The sequence below is a fragment of the Symphalangus syndactylus genome, chromosome X, assembly GCF_028878055.3.
Source record: "Symphalangus syndactylus isolate Jambi chromosome X, NHGRI_mSymSyn1-v2.1_pri, whole genome shotgun sequence".
Classification (NCBI taxonomy): Eukaryota; Metazoa; Chordata; class Mammalia; order Primates; family Hylobatidae; genus Symphalangus; species Symphalangus syndactylus.
In genome coordinates this window covers 55,319,572-55,342,722 of record NC_072447.2, presented here as the reverse complement: position 1 = coordinate 55,342,722, position 23,151 = coordinate 55,319,572, and the positions used below count along the sequence as shown (strand labels likewise).

At 38.8% G+C, this 23,151-nt stretch overlaps 1 protein-coding gene across 16 annotated transcripts in view; it reads left to right on the top strand.

Annotated features, from left to right (window-relative positions):
* The window catches only part of CASK (calcium/calmodulin dependent serine protein kinase), a 402,784-nt gene that overhangs the window by 360,814 nt on the left and 18,819 nt on the right, over nt 1–23,151 (top strand). For 7 of the 16 annotated variants that reach the window (XM_055269150.2, XM_063634516.1, XM_055269146.2 and 4 more), the window contains 5 exons: nt 1,011–1,046; nt 2,730–2,926; nt 13,928–14,043; nt 21,983–22,063; nt 22,170–22,250. In XM_055269150.2, the coding sequence (XP_055125125.1) occupies nt 1,011–1,046; nt 2,730–2,926; nt 13,928–14,043; nt 21,983–22,063; nt 22,170–22,250 (511 nt within the window). The remainder of the gene's footprint in view (nt 1–1,010; nt 1,047–2,729; nt 2,927–13,927; nt 14,044–21,982; nt 22,064–22,169; nt 22,251–23,151) is intronic. The other 9 variants (XM_063634519.1, XM_063634523.1, XM_063634520.1 and 6 more) reach the window with 3 other exon arrangements.

Here is a 23,151-nt window from a genome sequence, read left to right as displayed (position 1 = left end):
CTTGGGCTTTGTAGTTTTCTATTCTGAGTGATATCAGCAACATGTTTTAGTTTCCGCTATCTAAGTTTACGAATTGGTGTGCCCTCTGTTATTGTGGTACGTGCACATATTTTTGTGAATTATAAGCCTTGCCTGGATATGAAAAGCAAAAAGAACTGGCTTCAAACTGCACTTAAGCCACGCTGTTATCACATCTTTAACACAAAGTACTTTATATTTGACTTGAACTTGGAGTTTTAAATTTTTTCAGAACTATCCATTTTGGAATATAGAAAGAATTGTTTTTAATTTATTTAAGCAAATGGAAGCACTTAACAGGTGCAGGCTGGCAATATTTTGGTCGCTAATACTGCTGTTTATGACCCAGTTAAAATTATTGAGAGTTCTAATAATGTAGCAGTATTCTTCTATCCTGACTTTTAATTTGCCCTTTGAGAATATATCAACTTTTTTATCAGGTAAAATTGTAAATAATTTAGAAATTATCTCAAATGGAATGATATTCTAAGTATATCAGTAAGAGAAATTATGAAAGAAAATTGTCTATGACTTTATTTTCAACTTTAAAATAGGCTACCAAAGGAATTCATTCATAATAGTTAACATTTAATACTTTTAAGATGATGAAAAGCCATATAGCCATTGAATTTTTCAAAATCTAAATGGTTGCAGTGACTAAGTTGAAAAGGGCAACAACTCCTTTTATTTATTTTTTTTTTAATAGGCTGTTTCACTTGCAGTGGCTTTTGTGTTGAAGATGCTGAGTTGTTTCTTAAGAACACATTTTCTCTCTGCTTAAACTTACCTGCTTTCTTCAGCTTGCTGCTAAATGGCCTGGGTTTGATTTTTTGATAACTCAACATTTCTGATAAATGGAATAATGTATATTATCTCTTTACAACTTAAATCTAGCTTATTTTTTTAACCATATTGTAACAGAACACACAAATTACTTTGTACTCTTGAAAAATAAATGAAAATTTTTCTCCTGGGTTGGCTTTATTCTACAGGACTTGCCATCAACTACCCAACCAAAAGGACGACAGGTGAATAGATATCCTCTATAGAAACTTCTCTAAACTGAGCTGCTAATAGCCAATCCTTTATTAACCCTTTCCATCCCATAATGTTTACATTTTGGACCATAACATTTGAGCATTGAGAGCTTGTACCATTTCATTTTAACACATTACACATGACTAATTCTCTATAAAGAATTTTTCCTCACATCTTTGTAGCTGTAATGGTTATTGTAATTTCAACCTGATAATTTTATATTAATGGTTAAGAATTCAGCCTTTGGGGGTGCCTATGGGCCTGCCTCTGGCATGCAAAAGAATTTTGAAGGTTATAAAATTCTTAGAATTCTAAGACTAACTAAAAAGTTATTCTTAAAATGCTGATGAACAGTTTTAAGCAAAAATTTTCTGAAGTTGAAAGCTTTTTCTTAAATTTGTATTTGCATGTGTATTTCTAAAAGCCATTTGCAGTGAAAAATAAGAAAAAAGTATAAATTATCTTGGCTTTACATCCTGATATACCTATGTTAGTTCAAACATGAAAAGTTAAGTGCTGCCCAGCACTGGCAAGTAACTTTCAAATTGCCAGCACTTTAGAGGTATAGATTTTAAATGCAATGCAGAGACTTGTTAATTTTATAGGCTGGATTGCTGAAAATAAACAGAAAAAATCACACAGTGGTTCCAAAGTCTTCAGGTTGGTTTTACAGTGACTTAAACGTTAATATTCAATTTTAATTTCAAGAGATAGAATTTTTATGGGATTTTTATCTTGAAATATGGTATTAAAAATAATCAGATTTAGTGTTAAGATATGTATAAATTAGTACCTGATAGAATTCACCCATAATTTTGTCTTAAGACTGTATAATTGATGGAACATTGGATATGAATTACCTTATCTTAAAGCATTTAAAAAATAAAATAATTCATAAAATGCTGCCATATAATAAACCCTTGAATGCTAATCTATTTCTTAAGTAAACTCACATATCATAAAACTCAGAGCCTTGAACTATGCATGTCTTGAAGCTCTGTGCTGATTTCAAGTGTTACATTGGGGGAAGCTAGGGTTCAAGTTCATTTTTATTCTCTCAGAAGAGTAAAATACAAACCTAAAACCTAAATTAGAAAAAAATAAAGCTTTTTTTTAACTTTTAAAAAATTGTTTGCACACTTAACTTTATCAGCAGTGTGTAGACACACTGCCAGTTGTCATATAAGCATTCTACAGCAAGATACCAACCCAGAGTTCTTGCTAATTTTATATCGTGTGCTGCTTTAGGGTTAAAACCTATCCTGACTGCTAGTATTTATGGCTTAAAGGCTGCCACACAGTCATGACGACTTATCCATAATGCCAGCATCACCAATGCAGGTTTAAAAAAGAGCGAGCATACTTTTCTAAAATTAGAGGCCTATTCTGTTATAGTAAAAGCATAAATTAAGTCTTTATTTTTATTAAACAAGTATTTCAAGTGTTCCTTCCAAATAAAAACAGCAAAGTTTTGAAGCTATACACATCAAAGATTACTAGTACATTGTTTCTAGCGGTAGAAGTTTTTTGTGTCGTATTTCCATGCGTCGTTTTTGCTTTCACCATCTGATGTCCTGTTTGTATTGTACGTGTTGGTGTGCGGTTATGACATTAGAGCTAACTTCTCTTTCACATCACTATGGCATCCTTTCTGACAAACTCCTGTTTTATAGATCTATGTAAGAGCACAATTTGAATATGATCCAGCCAAGGATGACCTCATCCCCTGTAAAGAAGCTGGCATTCGATTCAGAGTTGGTGACATCATCCAGATTATTAGTAAGGATGATCATAATTGGTGGCAGGGTAAGCTGGAAAACTCCAAAAATGGAACTGCAGGTCTCATTCCTTCTCCTGAACTTCAGGAATGGTATGTTTTTATGCATGTTTTGCTTTGCTTGGTTATAAAAACAAAGCCCTGACCATCCATTTTCCAATTTTATATTATTTTAGAGTGTAAAACCTGTTTGATATATTCCTTCCTTTACGAGCCAAACAAAATTTAAATTAGTCATCCAAGAATTCTATATCTTCAGTATCTAGTGAGATCCTAGTTACAGAGTCAGGGCTTCATTTTACACACAAAGAAAGGAAGGTCTGGAAAGAGATTGGGTGACCAGCCCTGAGCCAAGTCATGGTCTCACAGCAGAGCCCTCCACTCCTATATGCTGTTATAATTGTTTTAGAATGGCATTTAAAAAATGTTCCTTCTCCTTGCCCTTCTACATGCTTTCATGACCATCCCATCCCACCACCAGCAAAAAATGTAGGTGCAGTGCATCAGTGTCACTCAGAGTATTTGAAGATAAAATGTATTTCACTGTTAGAAGAAAAGGGTAGTCAGAAGCTTTGTTCTTTACCTTGCCAGTCCTTTAAAAATACCTTTTCTGCTAGAAAGTTTAAGCCCTAAAAGCAGGCTAAAGTTAGGGGTTTTAGGCACTGTTTTTAACTGAGAGAAAAGGAGTCACAGATCACTGTATATTTTGATAAAATCTATTTCTGCTATTATTGTTACAGTTTCCTTAGTTGAACTGTCTTTTGGAAAATATTGATGGTTTTACCTTTGTTGATACTTGGGCAATGTACCAGATTATTTCTAGCACAAAAGAGATAATGTCTGAGTTTTGTTTCATGTGGCAAAAAATAACAGCCATTAAGCATCCTGCCAGTTCCTCCTAAAATACTTGAACCCAGCTAAAAGAGACCAAAGACGCTGAGTCCATAGAAATTTCTACCTGCTTTTATCTCTTTTTCTCACTAGTTAAGAGATTTCTCAGTTAATCTCTTTTGCTTGATCGCCTCTTTCAGCTATCCCATGTTTCCCCAAAAAATAGTATTAAATTTAGAATGTTGGAGCTGATGAGGACTTCAGATGCCATCATTTTATACATAAGGAAACGTGGGCCCAAATGGAGAAGCAGCAGCCTTCCATCTGGCATTGTCTTTCAGTCTGATCTTCGAGAAACAGTTTAAGCATAAGCAGGAGGAAAGCAATTTCTCAGTCGTCATGAGGATGCCATTATATTCTTACTGATATTTACATTTTACAGAATGTCTTCTTTAATGTTACCATATATTATGGGCATTTATTGAAAATAATTGTGTAGATTCCAGACCTCTTCTGCCTAGTCAGATCATCTATATAAATGTTTCACCAATCTCTTGAACTCCGAGTCCTCTGGAGGAATCCTGAGTGATGGCAGTGCAAAAAGCAGATTTCCTTCCTATTTCCTGTAATGGTGGATGAGATTATTTGGATAAATCCTCCTGATGAAAAAAACTGAAAAGTGCCGCAGAAAATATGTTTTTAAAATGACTTTGAAAGCACTGAATAGCTGAAAAGGTATCAGGGGCCAGGCACGGTGGCTCACAACTGTAATCCTAGCACTCTGGGACGCCGAGGCGGGCGGATCACTTGAGGTCAGGAGTTCGAAGCTAGCCTGACCAACATGGTAAAACCCTGTCTTTACTCGAAATACAAAAAAAAAAAAAAAATAGCCAGGTGTGATGGCAGGCACCTGTAATCCCAGCTACTTGGGAGGCTGAGGCAGGAGAATTGCTTGAGCCCGAGAAGTGGAAATTGCAGTGAGCCATGATCTCACCACTGTACTCTAGCCTGGGTGACAGAGCGAGACTCCATCTCCAGGAAATAAAAAAAGATATTGGGGAGCTCAGTGACCAGTTTTTTTGGTTTGGTTTTGTTTTGTTTTGTTTTGTTTTGTTTTGTTTTGTTTTGTTTTGTTTTGTTTTTGAGACGGAGTCTCGCCCTGTCGCCCAGGCTGCAGTGCAATGGCGCGATCTCAGGTCACTGCAACCTCCACCTCCTGGGTTCAAACAATTCTCCTGCCTCAGCCTCCTGAGTAGCTGGGATTACAGGCACCCGCCATCATGTATTTTTAGTAGAGACAGGGTTTCACCATGTTGGCCAGGCTGGTCTTGAACTCCTGACCTCGTGATCCACCCGCTTTGGCCTCCCAAAGTGCTGGGATTACAGGTGTGAGCCACCGCACCAGGCCTCAGTGACCAATTTTTATATGAAAGCCCTTAATAAGTATGATAAGTGGAATATCAGAGTTACCAAATGGCCCATTTTGCAAACAGGGCATTTGTCATTACTGAACACTTCTGTGCCAGAGAACCAAGGTTAAGATCTAAGGCCAGTACAAGTTGGGGAATCTGTTAGAAGACCCTTCTCATTGTTAGGAGTGCAAGAGGCAGTCCCCCCAGGCTAAAAGGAAACAGATAAGCATACCCTTATTTCCCTTCAACACTGGAGGACTATAGAGAAAGCTGCCTTGTCACTGAGCAAAGCAAAAGATGAGGAAATTGGGAACAAACTTCCCCTGAAAAAATTGCGGCCACCAGTCCACCTTGAATGGATTTGCACCCCGGTACACATAGCCTGGGGAAGCCAGGGGAGCTGAAGCCATGTGCTTGATTTGAAGTTTCTCCTTTCTTTACTAATAGTTTCAGATGTATGGTATAAACAAAAAGAAAGTCTCTGAAGGCAAACACTTTTATCCTAACCCCCACTAACTTCATCCTATGCACCCGACATAAACTTTTTCCAGGGCAGTAGCCAGCAAGTCAAAATTATCAGGCACACAAGGAAACAAGTAAGACCCAACAGAAATGACAGATAGTAGAAACAAACCCAAACCTACTGCATGTATTAGAATTAAGAGACAAAGATTTTAAAAATAAGCTTACCAGGTTGGTTCGTTTGTTTTTGAGACAAGGTATTGTGCTGTCGCCCAGGCTGGAGTGCAATGGCATGATCACGGCTCACTGCAGCCTCGACCTCCTGGATCCAAGCAATCCACCCACCTCAGCCTTCCCAGTAGCTGGGACAACAGGTGTGCACCACCACACCCAGCTAATTTTTTTCTTTTTCTTTTTCTTTTTTTTTTTTTTGTAGAGATGAGGTCTCACTATGTTGTCCAGGCTGATCTCCAACTCCTAGACTCAAGTGATCCTTCCACCTTAGCCTCCTAAAGTGCTGAGATTACAAGCGTGAGCTACCGCGCCTAGCCCAGGTTTTTAAAAATCAATAATAAGCTTGTAAAATATCTTCAGAGAGCAGAAAAAAAATGTTAATGACATAGCAGATTTTAAAAAGAACCAGAGGAACATCCAGGGGGAAACATGCATTAACAAAATTAAAATCTCAGTGGTCACACCTATTAGAATGGCTAAAATTTTTTTGAAGTTTCATCAGTGGGTAAATAGATCAATAAATTGTGATATATCCATACAATGGAATGCCACTCAGCAATAAAAAGGATCAAACTATTGATATATGCAGCAATATGGATGAAACACAAGATCGTTATGCTGAGTGAAAGAAGCCAGGCAAAAAAGAGAACACGCTATATGATTCCATTTACATAAACTTCTGGAAAATACAAACTTATCTACAATGACAGTTGCCTAGGGATGGGGGTGGAGGGAGGGAGGAATTACAGAGGGGCATGAGGAAATTCTGGAGGTAATGAATATGTTTTTCTTTTTTTGGAGACGGAGTCTCGCCCTGTCGCCCAGGCTGGAGTGCAGTGGCGCAATCTCAGCTCACTGCAACCTCCGCCTCCCCGGTTCAAGTGATCCTCCTGCCTCAACCTCCCGAGTAGCTGGGATTACAGGTGCCTGCCACCACGCCTGGCAAATATTTTGTGTCTTTAGTAGAGACAGGGTTTCACCAGGTTGGCCAGGCTGGTCTTGAGCTCCTGACCTCAAGTGATCTGCCCACCTTGGCCTCCCAAAGTGCTAGGATTACAGGTGTGAGCCACCGTGCCCAGCCATTTTTATTTATTTCTTTCTTTTATTCTTCTAAAGTCAAGGTCTCTCTCTGTCTCCCAGCCTGGAGTGTCATGGTGCAATCTTGGCTCCTTGCAGTCTGGAACTCCTGGATTCAAGCAATCCCCCTATCTCAGCCTCCCAAGTAGCTGGGATTACAGGCGCCCGCCACCACACCCAACTAATTTTTAAATTTTCGAAAGAGATGAGATCTCACTATGTTGGCCAGGCTGGTCTCGAACTCCTGACCTCAGGTGATCCACCCGCCTCAACCTCCTAAAGTGTTGGGATTACCGGTGTGAGCCACCGCACCTGGCTATGAATATGTTTTTCTTGATTGTAGTGATAGTTTCATGGGGTGTTTACAGATATCAAAACTGATAAATTTGTATACTTTAAATATGTTCAATATATTGCCAAAAAAACTGAACTGTTAAAGTTGCAAAATATATAGAGGGAGAAAAGGATTCTAACTGGGATGATAAGAAAGAGGCCCACTGGGCAGTGTGTACCCCAAGACCTGAATAGGACTTTGGGGGTATAGGAAGCTATTCCTGGTAGAAGAGAAAGATCAATTTTCCTTTGCTTGGAAACTGAATTGGCCTCTGGGATGTCAGTGGGCATGCAATACTAACAAGAAAGATTTGAAACAGTTGTATCAGCCAGACCCCCAAAACTTTGATCAAAGGTATTGTTACCAAGGCACATTCTTCACATTTTTTAGATGAGAAATCAGTTTTTTTAGACCCAAATGCCTTACTCTAGGCACGTCAATCTAGTCCTTCGATATATTTTAGCTCCCGGACTCTGTCATCCCACCCCTTGTCTTGCCTACAAGATCCTGATCTAAGCCATCAATAAATTGTTAAGCATGTGTTTGAAATTTCCTTCCAGGTTGCCCTTAACCCTAACACGGTTTCTGTGCACTTACTGAGCTAAAAGAGCTAATGTTTATTTCTGGAGTGTCTGGTAAAAATCAATTTCATTCCTCTGTCATCACACCACATGAGACTATGCCACAGTTTTTTCCTGGGAACGTGTATTTTTGTTTTAAGCTTAAGAACATTTATTATAAGATACTCTCTACATTGTAACATAAGCTTCACAAGGTCACGATTTTGTCTCTTAACCTGTCAAAAAATTCCTCAATTCTGTTTGTTTCCAAAGATTCTATGCCTTTTAGTTCTAATAGCACATATTGACTTGCACCAAAAGAATCCCCAAAGCAAGCCTTTATCAGCCTCCTCTGTATGCCACGTAGGTAATATATGGAGATGGACTTTGATACTATTACTGAGAGTTCGCATCATTTTCTAATAAATGTCTTTCCCCCAACCAAAAATAAATACATAAGAACTTCAGTGAACAAGAGCAAGTAAGAGATATGGAAGACAGCCTCTTTAAGAAAATAGAAAATAACACTTCCCAAATCATTTTATGATGTCAACGTTACCCTGATACCAAAATTCAGTAAAGGCAGTTCAAGAAAAGAAAACTACATACCAGTATCTGTCATGAACACAGAAGTAAAAATCCTCAGCAAAATATTAGCAAATTGAATCCAGTAATATATTAAAAAGATAATATATTATGAGCCAGTGGAGTTTGTACTGGGAATGCATAGCTGGTTCAGCATTTGAAAACCAATCAGCCGATCCACTAGATTAACAGACTAAAGAAGAAAATCCACATAGTCATATCAATAGATGCAGAAAAAGCATTTGGTAAAATTCAAAACCCAATCAGATTAAAAGTCTCATAAACTATGAATTGAGGGGAACTTAACCTGATAAAGGACATGTATAGTAAACCTACAACTAACATTACTAGAAAGAGAAAAAATTTGCAGATGATATGATTCTGTGTGTAGAATTCAAAGGAATCTGTAGACAATTAGAATTAGTAGCAAGGTTTAGAAAGGTTGCTGATATAAAATCAATATACGAGGGGCCGGGCGTGGTGGCTCACACCTGTAATCCCAACACTTTGGGAGGCCGAGGCAGGCGAATCATGAGGTCAGGAGATCAAGACCATCCTGACTAACACGGTGAAACCCCGTCTCTACTAAAAATACAAAAAATTAGCCGGGCGTGGTGGCAGGCGCCTGTAGTCCCAGCTACTCGGGAGGCTGAGGCAGGAGAATGGCGTAGACCCGGAAGGTGGAGCTTGCAGTGAGCCGAGATCACGCCATTGCCCTCCAGCCTGGGCGACAGAGCAATACTCCGTCTCAAAAAAAAAAAAAAAAAAAAATCAATATACGAAAATCAATTCTATTTACAAGCCACAAACAGAAAATAAAACTTTTAAAGAGTACCATACATAACACCACTTGAAACACCATAATATTATAAAGTGTTCTTGCACACACAAAAAACAAAACTGGATCTGATTAGGCCTCTAGGTTTTATTACCTATTTGCAGGAAATACAAAGGACAGAGAGACATACTAAAGATACCACAGGGACACAGTCAGAAAAATCCAGACTCTACAGAAACTAAAGGACAAACTAGTTTCTACAACAAACAAATTGTAAGAAAAGAAAGAGGAGGGAGAGGGAACCTATAGATTTTAAAGGGATTTCAGAAGAAAACTGTACTCTTGGATTTGTTCCAAAATAATCTAGGATAAGGTGGTATAAATAAAATAAGGCCAGGCGCAGTGGCTCACACTTGTAATCCCAGCACTTTGGGAGGACGAGATGGGCGGATCACCTGAGGTCAGGAGTTCGAGACCAGCCTGGCCAACGTGGCAAAACCCCGTCTCTACTAAAAATACAAAAAAATTAGCTGGGCGTGGTGGCGGGTTCCTGTAATCGCAGCTACTTGGAAGGCCAAGACAGGAGAATCGCTGGAACCCAGGAGGTGGAGGTGGCAGTGAGCCAAGATCGTGCCACTGCAATCCAGCCTGGGCAATGGAGTGAGCCTCTGTCTCAAAAATAAATAAATAAATAATAAAAAAAATAAAATAAGCTATGACTAATAATTGTCAAAGCTGGGTTGTAGATAGCTGGGTTTCATTACACTATATCCTTGTATGTTTTTGAAATTTTTAGTGTTACAAAGTGTTTCTTAAAATACCATTTACAAAGCCTTTATTAAAAAATGGCCAGGCGTGGTGACTCATGCCTGTAATCCCTGCACTTTGGGAGGCCGAGGTGGGCGGATCACTTGAGGCCAGGAGTTCAAGACCAGCCTGGCCAACATGGCGAAACCCCATCTCTACTAAAGGGAAAAAAATATATACGAAAATTAGCTGGGTGTAGTGGCGCACACCTGTAGTCCCAGCTACTCAAGAGGCTGAGGCATGAGAATATGTCAAGCCTGACAGGTGGAGGTTGCAGTGAGCCGAGATTGCAGCACTGCACTACAGCCTGGGCGACAGAGACTCTGTCTTAAAAAATAAAATAAAATAAAATAAAATAAAATAAAATAAAATAAAATAACCTAGGAATAAACCTAACAAAGATGTCAAGACATTTACAGAACAAATTATAAAATTTATTGAGACCGGGTACAGTGGCTCATGCCTGTAATCCCAGCACTTTTGGAGGCCAAGGCAGGCGGATCACTTGAGCCCAGAAGTTTGAGACTGTCCTTGGTAACATGGCAAGATCCAGTCTCTACAAAAATACAAAAATTAGGCCAGGCTCGGTGGCTCACACCTCTAATCTCAGCACTTTGGGAGGCTGAGGCAGGCGGATCACCTGAGGTCAGGAGTTCGAGGCCAGCCTGGCCAACATGGCAAGTCCCCATCTCTACTAAAAATACAAAAATTAGCTGGGCGTGGTGGCAGTCACCTGTAATCTCAGCTACTTGGGACGCTGAGGCAGGGAGAATCACTTGAACCTGGGAGGACGGAGGTTGCAGTGAGCTGACATCACACCATTACACTCCAGCCTGAGCAACAGAGCGACACTCTGTCTCAAGAAAAAAAAAAAAAAAAAAAAAAAAAAAACGGTGGCGTGCACCTGTAGTCCGCTACTTAGGAAGCTGAGGCGGAAGGATCACTTGCACCCAGGAGGTCAAGGTGACAGTGAGCCAAGATTGCACCACCGCATTCCAGCCTGGGTGACAGCAAGACTCCGTCTCGGGGAGGGGGAGAAATTATATCTCGAGACATTTAAAAAGATGTAAGTAAATGGAGAGACATACTGTGTTTAAGGACTGGAAGACTCATTATTGTAGAGATGTCTATTCCTCCTAGATAGGTTTCATAGATAAGATGCAATCCCAACAGTATTGAAATTGACAAGCTAAGTTTAAAGTCTGCATGGAAATGCACAAGGTCGGGAATAGCCAAAATGCTCTTGAAGAACAAGGAAGGCGGTCTCGCTCTACCAGATACCAAGACTTATTATAAAGCTATAGTAAACAAGATAATAAGGTATGGGTTTAGAGATGCTCAAATAGACCAGAAAGGAATAGAGAACCTGAAAATACTCATATGTAAATGGACACTTGATGTGTGACAGAAATAGCACTGCACAGCAATGAGGAATGGACAGGCTGTTCAATAATGTAGGACAATTGGGTATCCATTAGGAAGAAAAAAGGAATTGGACCCCTCCTTTACATCATAAGCAAAAATCAGTTCTAGGCCGGGTGCAGTGGCTCACGCCTGTAATCCCAGCATTTTGGGAGACTGAGGCAGGTGGATCACACGAAGCAGGACCAGCCTGGCCGACATGGTGAAACCCCATCTCTACTAAAAAAATACAAAAATTAGCCAGGCATGGTGGCACACACCTGTAATCCCAGCTACTCAGGAGGCTGAGGCATGAGAATCGCTTGAACCTGGGAAGCAGAGGTTACAGTGAGCCGAGATTGCACCACTGCACTCCAGCCTGGGCATCACAAGGAGAATCTGTCGCAAAAACAAATAAAAAAAAACAGCAGTACTAGTACATTAATACCCAAAATGTAAAAGACAAAACTATAAACTTTGAGAAGGTAATATTGGAGAATATCTTCTGGGACAAGGAAATATTTCTTTTTATTTCTATTTATTTTTTATTTTTCTAAAGTCAGGGTCTCTGTCTCCCAGGCTGGAGTGCAGTGGTGTAGTCTTGGCTCACTGCAGCCTGGAACTGCTGGACTCAAGTCATCCTCCTGCTTCAGCCTCCCTAGTAGCTGGGACTACAGGCACGTAACATCACACCCAGCTAATTTTTTTTTCTTTTTTTTGTAGAGATAGGGTCTTGCTATGTTGCTCAGGCTGGTCTCAAACTCCTGGCCTCAAGTGAGCCTCCCTCTTTGGCCTCCCAAAGTGTTGGGAAATCCCTGCTAAGGATTTCATTTTTGTTTTTGTTTTTGTTTTTTTTTTAGACAAGGTCTCGCTCGTTTGCCCAGGCTAGAGTGCACTGGTATAATCTCAAATCACTGCAACCTCCACCTCTCAGGCTCAAATAATTATCCTGTCTCAGCATCCGGAGTAGCTGGGACTACAGGCACATGCCACCACACCCAGCTAATTTTTGTATTTTTAGTAGAGATGGGGTTTCACCATGTTGGTCAGGCTGGTCTCGAACTCCTGACCTCAGGTGATCTGCCCGCCTCGGCCTCCCAGAGTGCTGGGATTACAGGCATGAGCCATTGCACCTGGCTGAGGATTTCTTAAGATATCAAAAATACTTCCCATTAAAGAAAAGACTGATAAATTTGACTAAATTAAAACTAATGTTCATCAAATGATACCATAAAGAGAGCAAAAAGGCAAACCACAGGGTAGAAGAAGATATCTGCAACACATATATTAATAACTAACAAAAGCATAATATCGAGACTATATAAAGAATTGCTACAAATCTATGAGAAGAAGACAACTGAATAGAAGAACGGTCAAAAGACTTGAACAGACACTTAACGAAAGAGGAAATTTAGTAGCCATTAAACATATGAAAAAATGATCAATCTTACTAATGAGTGAAACATAAACTAAAATGTAAATTAAAAACACAGTGGTATTCCATTATTCATCTACCATGATGGCTAAAGTTAAAGACGGATAATACCAAGTGTTGCCAAGGAAGTGGAACAATAGGAATGTTCATACACTGCTGGTAGGAGTGTAAATCAGTACAATGTCATTGTAAAGTAACTTGCCATTTACAGTAGCACCATATGGCATTCCGATCGTGATTTTGGACTCTTATATGTGACTCACTTGGGGACCCTTGGTTGGCCCCCATGAGCAAAATCATTAAGAGAGCAAAGTCTTCTGTGGCAGTATTCTGAAAGGCAAGTATTTGCTTAGACTGAACCTAAAAGAGCAACTTTTTAATGTCATCTTTGTTTATGTTACCAGTGCTGGATATTATAGACCAAAATTATAATTTCCTGATTGTGGTTATAACTGTGAATTTAATCAGAGCACACTTTTTATATCTTATATTAGAATCTCCATGTAGCAGTAGTGCCATTTATTAAGCATACACTGTGTGCCTGGCACTGTACTAGGGACATTGTTTACATTTTTTGTTCTAAACCTTTACAATAGCCATCCAAAAGGCTCCAAGAGTTTAAAGACACTGCGGATAGAATATTCTGGCTAAGATCATGAGCTCTGGTGCCAGACCTTCCCCACTCTTTCATTTATTAGCTGTGTGATTTGGGGCAAATTGCTTAACCTTTCATTCCTTCAATCCCCTCATCTGTAAAATGGTGATGCAATTCCCTGTGTTGTTAGAAAGATTAAAGGAGTTAATACATTAAAGTTCCTAGAAAAGTGTCTAACATTAAGTGCTCAGTACCAGCTAACAAGTGACAAAGCCAGAATTCAAACCAGGCCTGTGTTGAAACATTCTACTGTATCTCATGGCCACATGTTTAGGCATCGAATCTGTGTTGTCAGTATATGTTCAAGGAATACCATGCCATTTTAATATAAGCCTATATTTTAAAAACATTTCTAGGAAATTGTCATGAAAACCAAAGAATAGCCTTTGTCCAAATTTTTTGAAAGATTAGGATGAGTATGGTTATGCTGTTTTATGTAAATTCTTCAAATGGATGACTCTTCTATTTTATCAACCAGAATTATAAATTCATTTTATTTTATTTTTATTTTTGTGTGTGCTAGGCGAGTAGCTTGCATTGCCATGGAGAAGACCAAACAGGAGCAGCAGGCCAGCTGTACTTGGTTTGGCAAGAAAAAGAAGCAGTACAAAGATAAATATTTGGCAAAGCACAACGCAGGTAGGGAAAAGCACAACTGTTACTGAGGCTGGGTTAAGCATCTCCAAGACCTAAAAAGATGTAATATTTTAATTCAGTCTTCAGTGTTCTCTATCCAAAAAATTCTACCATATGAGATCTTCATCAACTTTGAAAACCTTTAAGAAACCCCTACCTCCAATTAATATATTGGTTATTTGCTAGATATTTTACAGAGCTATACTTTATAGGACAAAAATGTTATTTTGAAATAGTATCCTCTGGAATGAAAAGAATCCAACACATTAAGTCCTCCCCTGAAAAATGAAAGCTTGAGAATTTGCTGAGTAGCCAGGATTCTTATCTCCTTGGCTGGGATTGGTCTTGAACAGATCTCCTCCCACCTGGCTCCTGCCTGGCCCTTGGGCGTGGCCCTGTGATAAACATCTAAGGGTAGAGGTGTGCTCTTATCAGGGAACTGTGCCACAAATGGTTCTGTGGTTGGTTTGAAAGAGTACAAATGACGTGGACACTAACTTGGTTTTGTCCATTTCTGTGAGTAGTCTTCTTCCCTCATGGTATTTCCAAGCTACCACAAGAGCAAGAATCTTATCTTAGCCTTCCCTTTATAGTATGTATGTTTGCCCATATGGAAGTTTGTATTCAACTTAAGTCAAAATGTTCACTTGTCTTGTTGAAAACTGAAATTAATACCAAAAAGTCATGATCTGTTGTTGCAATAGAATCCCCAGAAGATTCACAGGGTGCAACTTAAGCTAAAGAAAATGCATGGTGATATACAGGAGTGCTAATATAAGAATTTATTTTCAATAACTTCTTAATACGACTCCTTTTATAAGGAACTTTTTCTGAGGAATTGAAAGTCCTGACTGGCATTAGGTTAGTTCCCAAGGTTTCAGAAATAACTCCAAAAATTAGAAATGTGGCCAAAAATATCAAGTGAATCCAGTCATGCATACCCAGATTGATGGCGTAATGTTTCTGACAAGTATGAAATGTGTTTTTCTCTGTAAATGTTATAACGTACTCTGAATTGTTCATTTCTCAATCAGAGATTAAAAGTAAACATTTCAAACTGCTGTATAATGTGGAATGAATGTGAGTGGCCACATGGGTTAAGTTTAAATGGCTCAGTTAAATAAGGAATCATTCCCTTCGCATTAGTTACATTGTACCACATTTTTATTTCCAAAAACAGTATAATTTCTGATTATGTACTACTACAGAGCAGTAGTTTCATAATGGCTTTTTTGGTTTTATAAAGGGAAGAAATAGTTAAAGCAGACTAGTTGCACAAAATGTAGCAACTATTAAGTAAATGCTCAAGTATACTATTTGAAGAAATGCACTGCAGAGCCAGGCACGGTGGTGGTGCCAGTAATCCCAGCTACTTAGGAGGCTGAGGCAGGAAGATTGCTTGAGCCCAGGAGTTCGAGGCCAGCCTGGGCAACAGCAATACCCTGTCTATACAAAATAAAAATAAAACAAATAGAAATGCACAGCACTATCAGCAGAATGTTGCTTCACACAAAACGTCAGTGGTTATTACCAAGTCTCCTTAGTTGCCCTTACTTCTGTCAGCTTCTAACAGTCTAACACAATCTAATAGGTTCACAAGGAGATGTGTTGACATATAAATTGAGAAATGTATGCATCTCACCTTGTAATTTTTACAGCAGTGTTAAATGATACATAGATATAGATGGCACTGAAATTAACTTACACCTAGAAAAGCAAAGAAATGGCTGGTTCAGGCTGTCAGTTCGTCATTAGATTTATGCCGTACTAATAGACAGCATGTAAACATGAGTATTCAGTTTGCCAATATTCTTTAATTCAGCTCTGAGGAAAGTAAGAAATTCATTGAAAAACTAGAATTCTCTAAATGCTGTCAAAGAGTCAATTTAATCATTAATTTAAGAATGTTGCCAGAGAATCAGCATCCGATCTGGCAGCCAGTGTTTTCACTTTTTCCACTCTTTCACCACCAGGGTATCACTGATCTTCCATTGCTCCCATTCTCTGATTCCCATTAGGTGGTGCACAGTGGTCCTGCAAACACACCTGTAAGCTTAATAGGCAGCTGGAGATAGGACCAGGAATTAGCACACCTGAGTAACCGCAATTTGGGCAAATCACTTCGCTCCTATGGGCCTTGAAATGAGGGAATTAGGTTAGTCAATCAAGGAGATCTTTTCTAATTCTAAAGCTCAGTGGGTCTCAGGTTCTTTCATCACTGGGCCTGACAAATGGCGATCATTCAATGAAACCAAGTATTCTTGTACTGTCTTGTTCTCTGGTAGACATTGCCTATCCAGGTTGAAAGCCATCAACCCTTGACATAGAAGGCAGGAGCCTAATAGGGGTAGAATAGAATTGCTTTTTCCTCTGTCTTTTGACATTTACCTCCTATCCCAAACCATTGACCTCTCTAAGTTCTTGTCAACTTAGAATGAAGAAAGGAGGGGTTGAGAGGACAGGGGAGCCTACTGCCACCACCTGTTTGGTGTCATCAGTATCTTCCTAAGCAGCGGTCTTCTGGGCATCAGAACCTTCCTTGCCATGCTTAAGGGGTTGTTCTACATGTCAGTGTGTGTCACTGTGTATAAGGCCCTCCTTTGAAAGAAAATCTGAGCTTCTTAGATGGTCCTTGCAGAGCCCCTTAAGTGTCTTTGTAGAACTTTGTGTTTAGGCCTATTTGTGATTCTCTAGTCAGGATATCATTGTTAGGCTTCCCTCGCCTGCAAAATCACTGTGAGCTCTCTTTTTAGTTTCTCTTTTTGGGAGAAGATTCCCAGCTTTTTTCCTGGACTTTCTGAAATACACTGCCTGCAAAGCCTAGCATTCCTTTCTGTCACCATCTCTTCAGGTTTCTTCTGTGTCATCAACCAACTCTTCCATTTTGTTCATTAGAAAGTCCAGAAGAACCATTTGCTTAGTATTACCTTTGCTTTACAAGAGATCAGTGTCAAGTATTTAATCAGCTGTTCTGCTTTTAGCTATGATGAAAGGTCATCCCAATATACAGAAGTGTCCTTATAAAGAATTGCTCTAGGATGTGAGGGCGATCTGGCTGCGACATCGTCACCCCATTGATCGCCAGGGTTGATTCGGCTGATCTGGCTGTCTAGGCGGGTGTCCCCTTCCTCCCTCACCGCTCCATGTGCGTCCCTCCCGAAGCTGCACGCTCAGTCGAAGAGGATGACCATCCCTGATAGAGGAGGACCGGTCTTCGGTCAAGGGTATACGAGTAGCTGCGCTCCCCTGCTAGAACCTCCAAACAAGCTCTCAAGAATTGCTCTGAAAGAGTGAGAAACAAATACTCTTGACCTCCATTGGTGAGGCAGTCGCTTTGAGAACTTAGAAATATCATAGCCTTTCATACCAAACCAGATGGGCTCATGGGCACAGATCAAACAATATCTCAAAAGGATTTTTCTGGCTTTTTTAGAAGTTGATGGTAAAATACAGTACTCTGTTCTTCTGTTACTACTCAGTAAATTAAAATAAGGGCCGTATGTTTTGTTTCCTGCTTCAAATCTTTGAGAATTCATCATATACTGATGGCAAGATCCAAACCTTATCAAATTCTGATATTTGTATTTGTGGTACAAATGAAGGATGGGAATTTTGTCATTATCTAGAACTGGTGGGAATGATAATACTAGAATTATTTCCATTTTTGTCATCAGGAAATTCTACATAGCTTGTTAAAGTGGAATTCTGTTCAAACTATGTTACCTACAACTCCCATCATAAAGTGACAGCCTATTTGCTGAATTTGACCCATAAGTAAATTTTGTCCCTCTAACTCCCACACACAGTGTTTGAAATAAGTTTTAATAAGTCATCACGTGTGAAAGTCAGGATATTTAACATAAAAATTTGGGTTTCAGAGTTCCCTTAGAAGAACAAGGAATGCAGCAATACCAGGCCCACTTTCTCTCTTAGTAACTCTGGGTGGTTAATGTGGCCTTTGAATGGACGCTCATTCTCCAGCACACACTGTCCGCACCACTCCCTGTTTTTGCACCTGGCCCACTTCATTCAACCACATTAGCTACCTGACCCCTGCGGGCATTCAAGTATGTACTCCTTAACCCGATGCTACCAGTGTGCAATGCTCTTTTGAATTGGAGGTCTTTATAGTATTTGAAGATCTTGATAGTGTTTCCAGCTGAGACAAGGATTCAATGTTAATGGCTTTTTTATGGAAAAAAATTCAACCTGGAAAGTAGTTACATAAATACTTAAAAGAAGTGTCTGGAATGTTGAGTAGTTTAGCAGGAAATCAGGGTAATATGAGCAAACTGTGCTAGGCAGTATTTCTGAATCCTTGGGAATAGATTTGATTATGGTGTGTGTAGCTTTTACAGCAAATACATTTTCTGTAACACATAGAAGGTTTCTAGCCATGTATACTTGGTACAAAAAGCAATGTGGTGTGGCTGGAACAACTGAACTCTAGAGGCATTCAGATTCCTCAGCCCCGAGGACTTCCAAAAGTCATTTTAGATCAAGTTACTAATGTAAACTTTTTAAAAACTTAGGAAGTCTTCATTAATTTGTTTTCTTAAATTTTAGAGCCCCAAAATACTCTATTTACATACACATATTTGAACATAGGGGATTTCTACAGTACCATTTATAGGTGTGCTTAAATTATGCTTAATACCACAAATTAGTACTGTTGACTTTAAAAGCTATTCTTTTTTTTCTGGAATACAAGCAACTCTAAAGGAAACAAAAAGTAGCCCATAAACTCACTGCCCTGTTGGCATTAAAAATAATAATAGGCTGTGCGCAGCGGCTCATGCCTGTAATCCCAGCACCTTGGGAGGCCGAGATGGGCAGATCACTTGAGGCCAGGAGTTCGAGACCAGCCTGGCCAACATGGCAAAACCCCATCTCTACTAAAAATACAAAAATTAGCTGGGTGTGGTGGCGCATGCCTGTAATCCCAGCTACTTGGGAGGCTGAGGCAGGAGAATCACTTGAACCCAGGAGGTCCACGGAGGCTGCAGTGAGCCAAGATCCCGCCACTGCACTCCAGCCTAGGTGAAGGAGTGAGAACCTGTGTCAATAATAATAATAATAATAATAATAATAAAAGTAATAGGCACACATGGTTAGAAATTACACATGGTACAGGAAGGTACAAAGTGAAAAGCAAAAGGCTTCCACATCTACACTCTCTGAAGAGGTTTTCTTGTAACTATTCTCGATAAAATGTCTATGCATATGCTAGTATATAAAATCCACTGGCTTTTATATAAGGATATTGTCGAATTTCTATTAAAATGAGTTTGTTTCTTAATGTGATTTATTTGCCTTGTGTTTAGAATATTGCATGATAAAGTTTATTTTGTACATATTATACTTTTATTTTACTAATATATGAAAAGCCATATTTCAATGACCCCTGTACATTTTTCATGCTGTCTCACTCCCAATGGCCTCTGTGCATGTAAGTAACCTGTTGAATGACTATGCCTCTGTGTTTTTGATGGTTTTCTTTTATTAAGTCCCTTTTTTATCAGCAAGCAACTTAAAACCTTTAAAAGTTCATACTTTAAGTGCTTTCCTAGTATTATTTGTATCTCTTATTTTAAAATACCCCTTTTTTATTGTTTCTCAACCCTACGATTGTGTGGCAATTTCATTTAGACCAGAGTAACCTCTTCATGCTGCTCGTTTATGGTTAAGATATTGATGTTTAACATATCTGTTTCATTTCATTTTCATAACATATCTGTTTGTGGTTTCGATTGTTGACATCTAACTCATTCTTATGTGTTTTTTAAAAAAATGACAAGTCTTAATTTGGTAGGATCTGAGTTAGGGCTCTATAGAGGGATAGGTGTGTGTATATACCATTCAGAAAGCTTGTGTCATCATCATCATCTTGCTCTTTCGTGAGATGCTGGCTTATTTTTATTAAAATATATTAAAATATATCTGCGTGTCAATGCAATTCTTCCATAAGCATACTTTTTCTTGATGGAAATATCGCTCAGAGGGCAATAGGTCTAAAAAATAATGTCATCAGCACTCCTGCTTTTATTTTTGCAACTCTCATCACTCCATTACTACTGCAGTGTAACTAACTAGCCCTACCACAGAGAGCCTCATGTTCATTTTAATTTTGTGAGTCTGCCATTCTGAACACAGAAAACATTTCTTGGTTTTTAGCTATTGCTAGAGGATATGCTTTAAAGACTTTCAATCAACCTTTATAAATCAAGTTATCAAAAGAAAACAAATGTGCAAATACCCATTAATATACACTAACCTCTATTTTAATATATTATGTTTCTTTTTTTATATATTGTGATAATGGTGCTTTTTGTTGTTTGTTTCTGATCTATTCTATTCCTAAGTATCTTATTTTGCTTTTTAAGTGATTGGGCAAATCACTAATGTTAAGAACTAAGGTGATACTCACAGTCGTTTGGCCATATTGTTTCTAGGAGTAGAAGGTTCTCTTAATAAATGATCGGCTAAAGTAGCGCAGATTTCGGCCGGGCGTGATGGCTCACACCTGTAATCCCAACACTTCGGGAGGCCAAGGCCAGTGAATCACCTGAGGTCAGGAGTTCAAGACCAGCCTGGCCAACGTGGTGAAACCCCATCTCAACAAAAATACAAAATTGGCTGGGCGTAATGGCAGGTGCCTGTAACTCGGGAAGCTGAAGCAGGAGAATCGCTTGAACCTGGGAGGCAAAGGTTGCAGTGAGCCGAGATTGCGCCACTGCACTCCAGCCTGGGCGGCAGAGCGAGAGGCCATCTCAAAAATAAATAAGTAAATAAATAAATAAAAAATAAAGCAGCCCAGCTTCCTTTATTACATCATCAAATCAATTTTACTGAATTTATTTTAACCCCTCTAAAATCCAGGGTTTATTCAATATTCTTTTAAAAAAGAAATGTCAGTATGTAACTGACAGCATTTGGGTATGACCATACAAAAAATATTACAGGAAACACAGACATACAATTTTAGCCCTTTGTGAGAATTTCCAAATGTGTGTGAGAATTGGACCATGTTGAATTTCAACAGGAATGGGCATCTGCTCAGGAAAGTTTCGTACATTGCTTGAAATTGCTTTTATCGTAGTGTTAAGAGGCAGGTTCCAGAAAAATATTTGTTGAAGTATTTCTCCTCAGTCTGTAGTGATTAGAGAACTCCACTTTTGCAAAGGTTTCTGAGCTCAGACTCTGCTTCATGATTCTTTCCATCCTGATCCACCACATGCAGGCTGCCCATGTAATGGGCGACAAGTTTTCAGGCCCAGGAAAGCATGTAACTCTCCTTACATATTCAAGACTTTCCATTGAATGGATATCTGGGTTACAGTAAAGCTTGTGAGATGCCCATTGATAAGCTTGTGCAATAGGTACAGAACTTGCCTTAGAATCTAGCATGCCACCTTCATCAACTCTGTTGAAAGAAAGAACCATGAAGTTAAAGACCAGCTGTCCATGCATTTCTCATCCATCTCTAGAAATGATCTAGCTGGCCCCTCTCCTGGTTAACTTTAGTTGCATTCATGCTATATTCATGTTGGTCACTGTCTGTAGACTTTTTCTTTTTAGTATTACTGACTTCTTAGAATTGGAAAAGTAGGAACAGCATGTGGTTTCAAATGAATTCATATGATTTGTTGGATACTACATGAAAAGATGTGTAGTATCTTTTAGATTTGGACATTTTAATGCATGTGTTCAGCATCTTTGGATGCCCCTGGTTCTAAAGTGCATTTTCATGGGCTTAAAAACGAAAATTTCTCCCTAGATGCTATATGACTTAAATTACATGTAAGCCATATATCATAAGTTGGATTCATATTTTTAAGACATGGTTTTAATATAACTGTAGTTTTGCCAGTAAAATTATAATTTATATACATGAAATAGTCATTCTACAAATTTACCTTTCTTCTAAATCTTTGCATTTTAGTGTTTGATCAATTAGATCTTGTCACATATGAAGAAGTAGTAAAACTGCCAGCATTCAAAAGGAAAACACTAGTCTTATTAGGTAAGTTTGATTGTGTAAGTGGGTTGCTTATTCTCACTTTCAAAACATTTTGTGAACATTATTAAGAGTTGTCAGTTTTAACATTCTTTTTTTCTAAATGACATAGGTGCACATGGTGTTGGGAGAAGACACATAAAAAACACTCTCATCACAAAGCACCCAGACCGGTTTGCGTACCCTATTCCACGTAAGCAATGTCTCAATCTCTTTTCATTATATTTTTCCTATCACTTTTTTAACTCTATAATTTATGTATTTTTTTTCTGATTACATAAGGTATAACTGTTCATTGTAGGAAATTTGTAAAATCAAAAAAAGAACAAGGAGGAAAATGAGTTAACAATAATCCCAACCCCTCTTTCCCTATAAGTGCTGTAAATATTTTGTTGTATATGCCCTTCTAGGCTTCTCTGTTGTATACCCTTCTCGGCTTGTCTTAGTACAGATATGTGTATAAAGTGTGTGTGTGTGTGTGTGTGTGTGTTAAATAAAATTAGGTTTATCCATTCTGTTTGTAACAATTTTTCTAACAATATGTCATACACATTACCTAGATGAATTATTCTTGGAAAAATAAGTTTTCATAGTTGCACAGTTTCTGATATGACAATTTTTTCCCTTAATATTTAAATTGTTGATTTCTTATCACTTTTTAAACCCAATCAATATGCTAACAGTTGTTTCTGTAAAGATTTTCAAATCTGTAAAATTTTTAATTCTCCTTATTTTCTGTATCTTATTCTTAACCTCTTGCCCTCTTCATTTTCTCAATTGTAAAATGAAGTAATTCTGGATTGCAGAGAGGATTTGAGATTATGTGTATGAAGCACTTAGCAGATGGTGGATAAGTAGAAGATATCTACCACTATCATTTCATTATTATCATCATTATTCTAAAGTTTAAAATTTTAGGCCAGGCGCAGTGGCCCATGCCTGTAATCCCAGCACTTTGGGAGGCTGAGGTGGGCGAATCACCTGAGGTCAGGAGTTCGAGACCAGCCTGACCAACATGGAGAAACCCCGTCTCAACTAAAAATACAAAATTAGCTAGGCATAGTGGTGCATGCCTGTAATCCCAGCTACTCAGG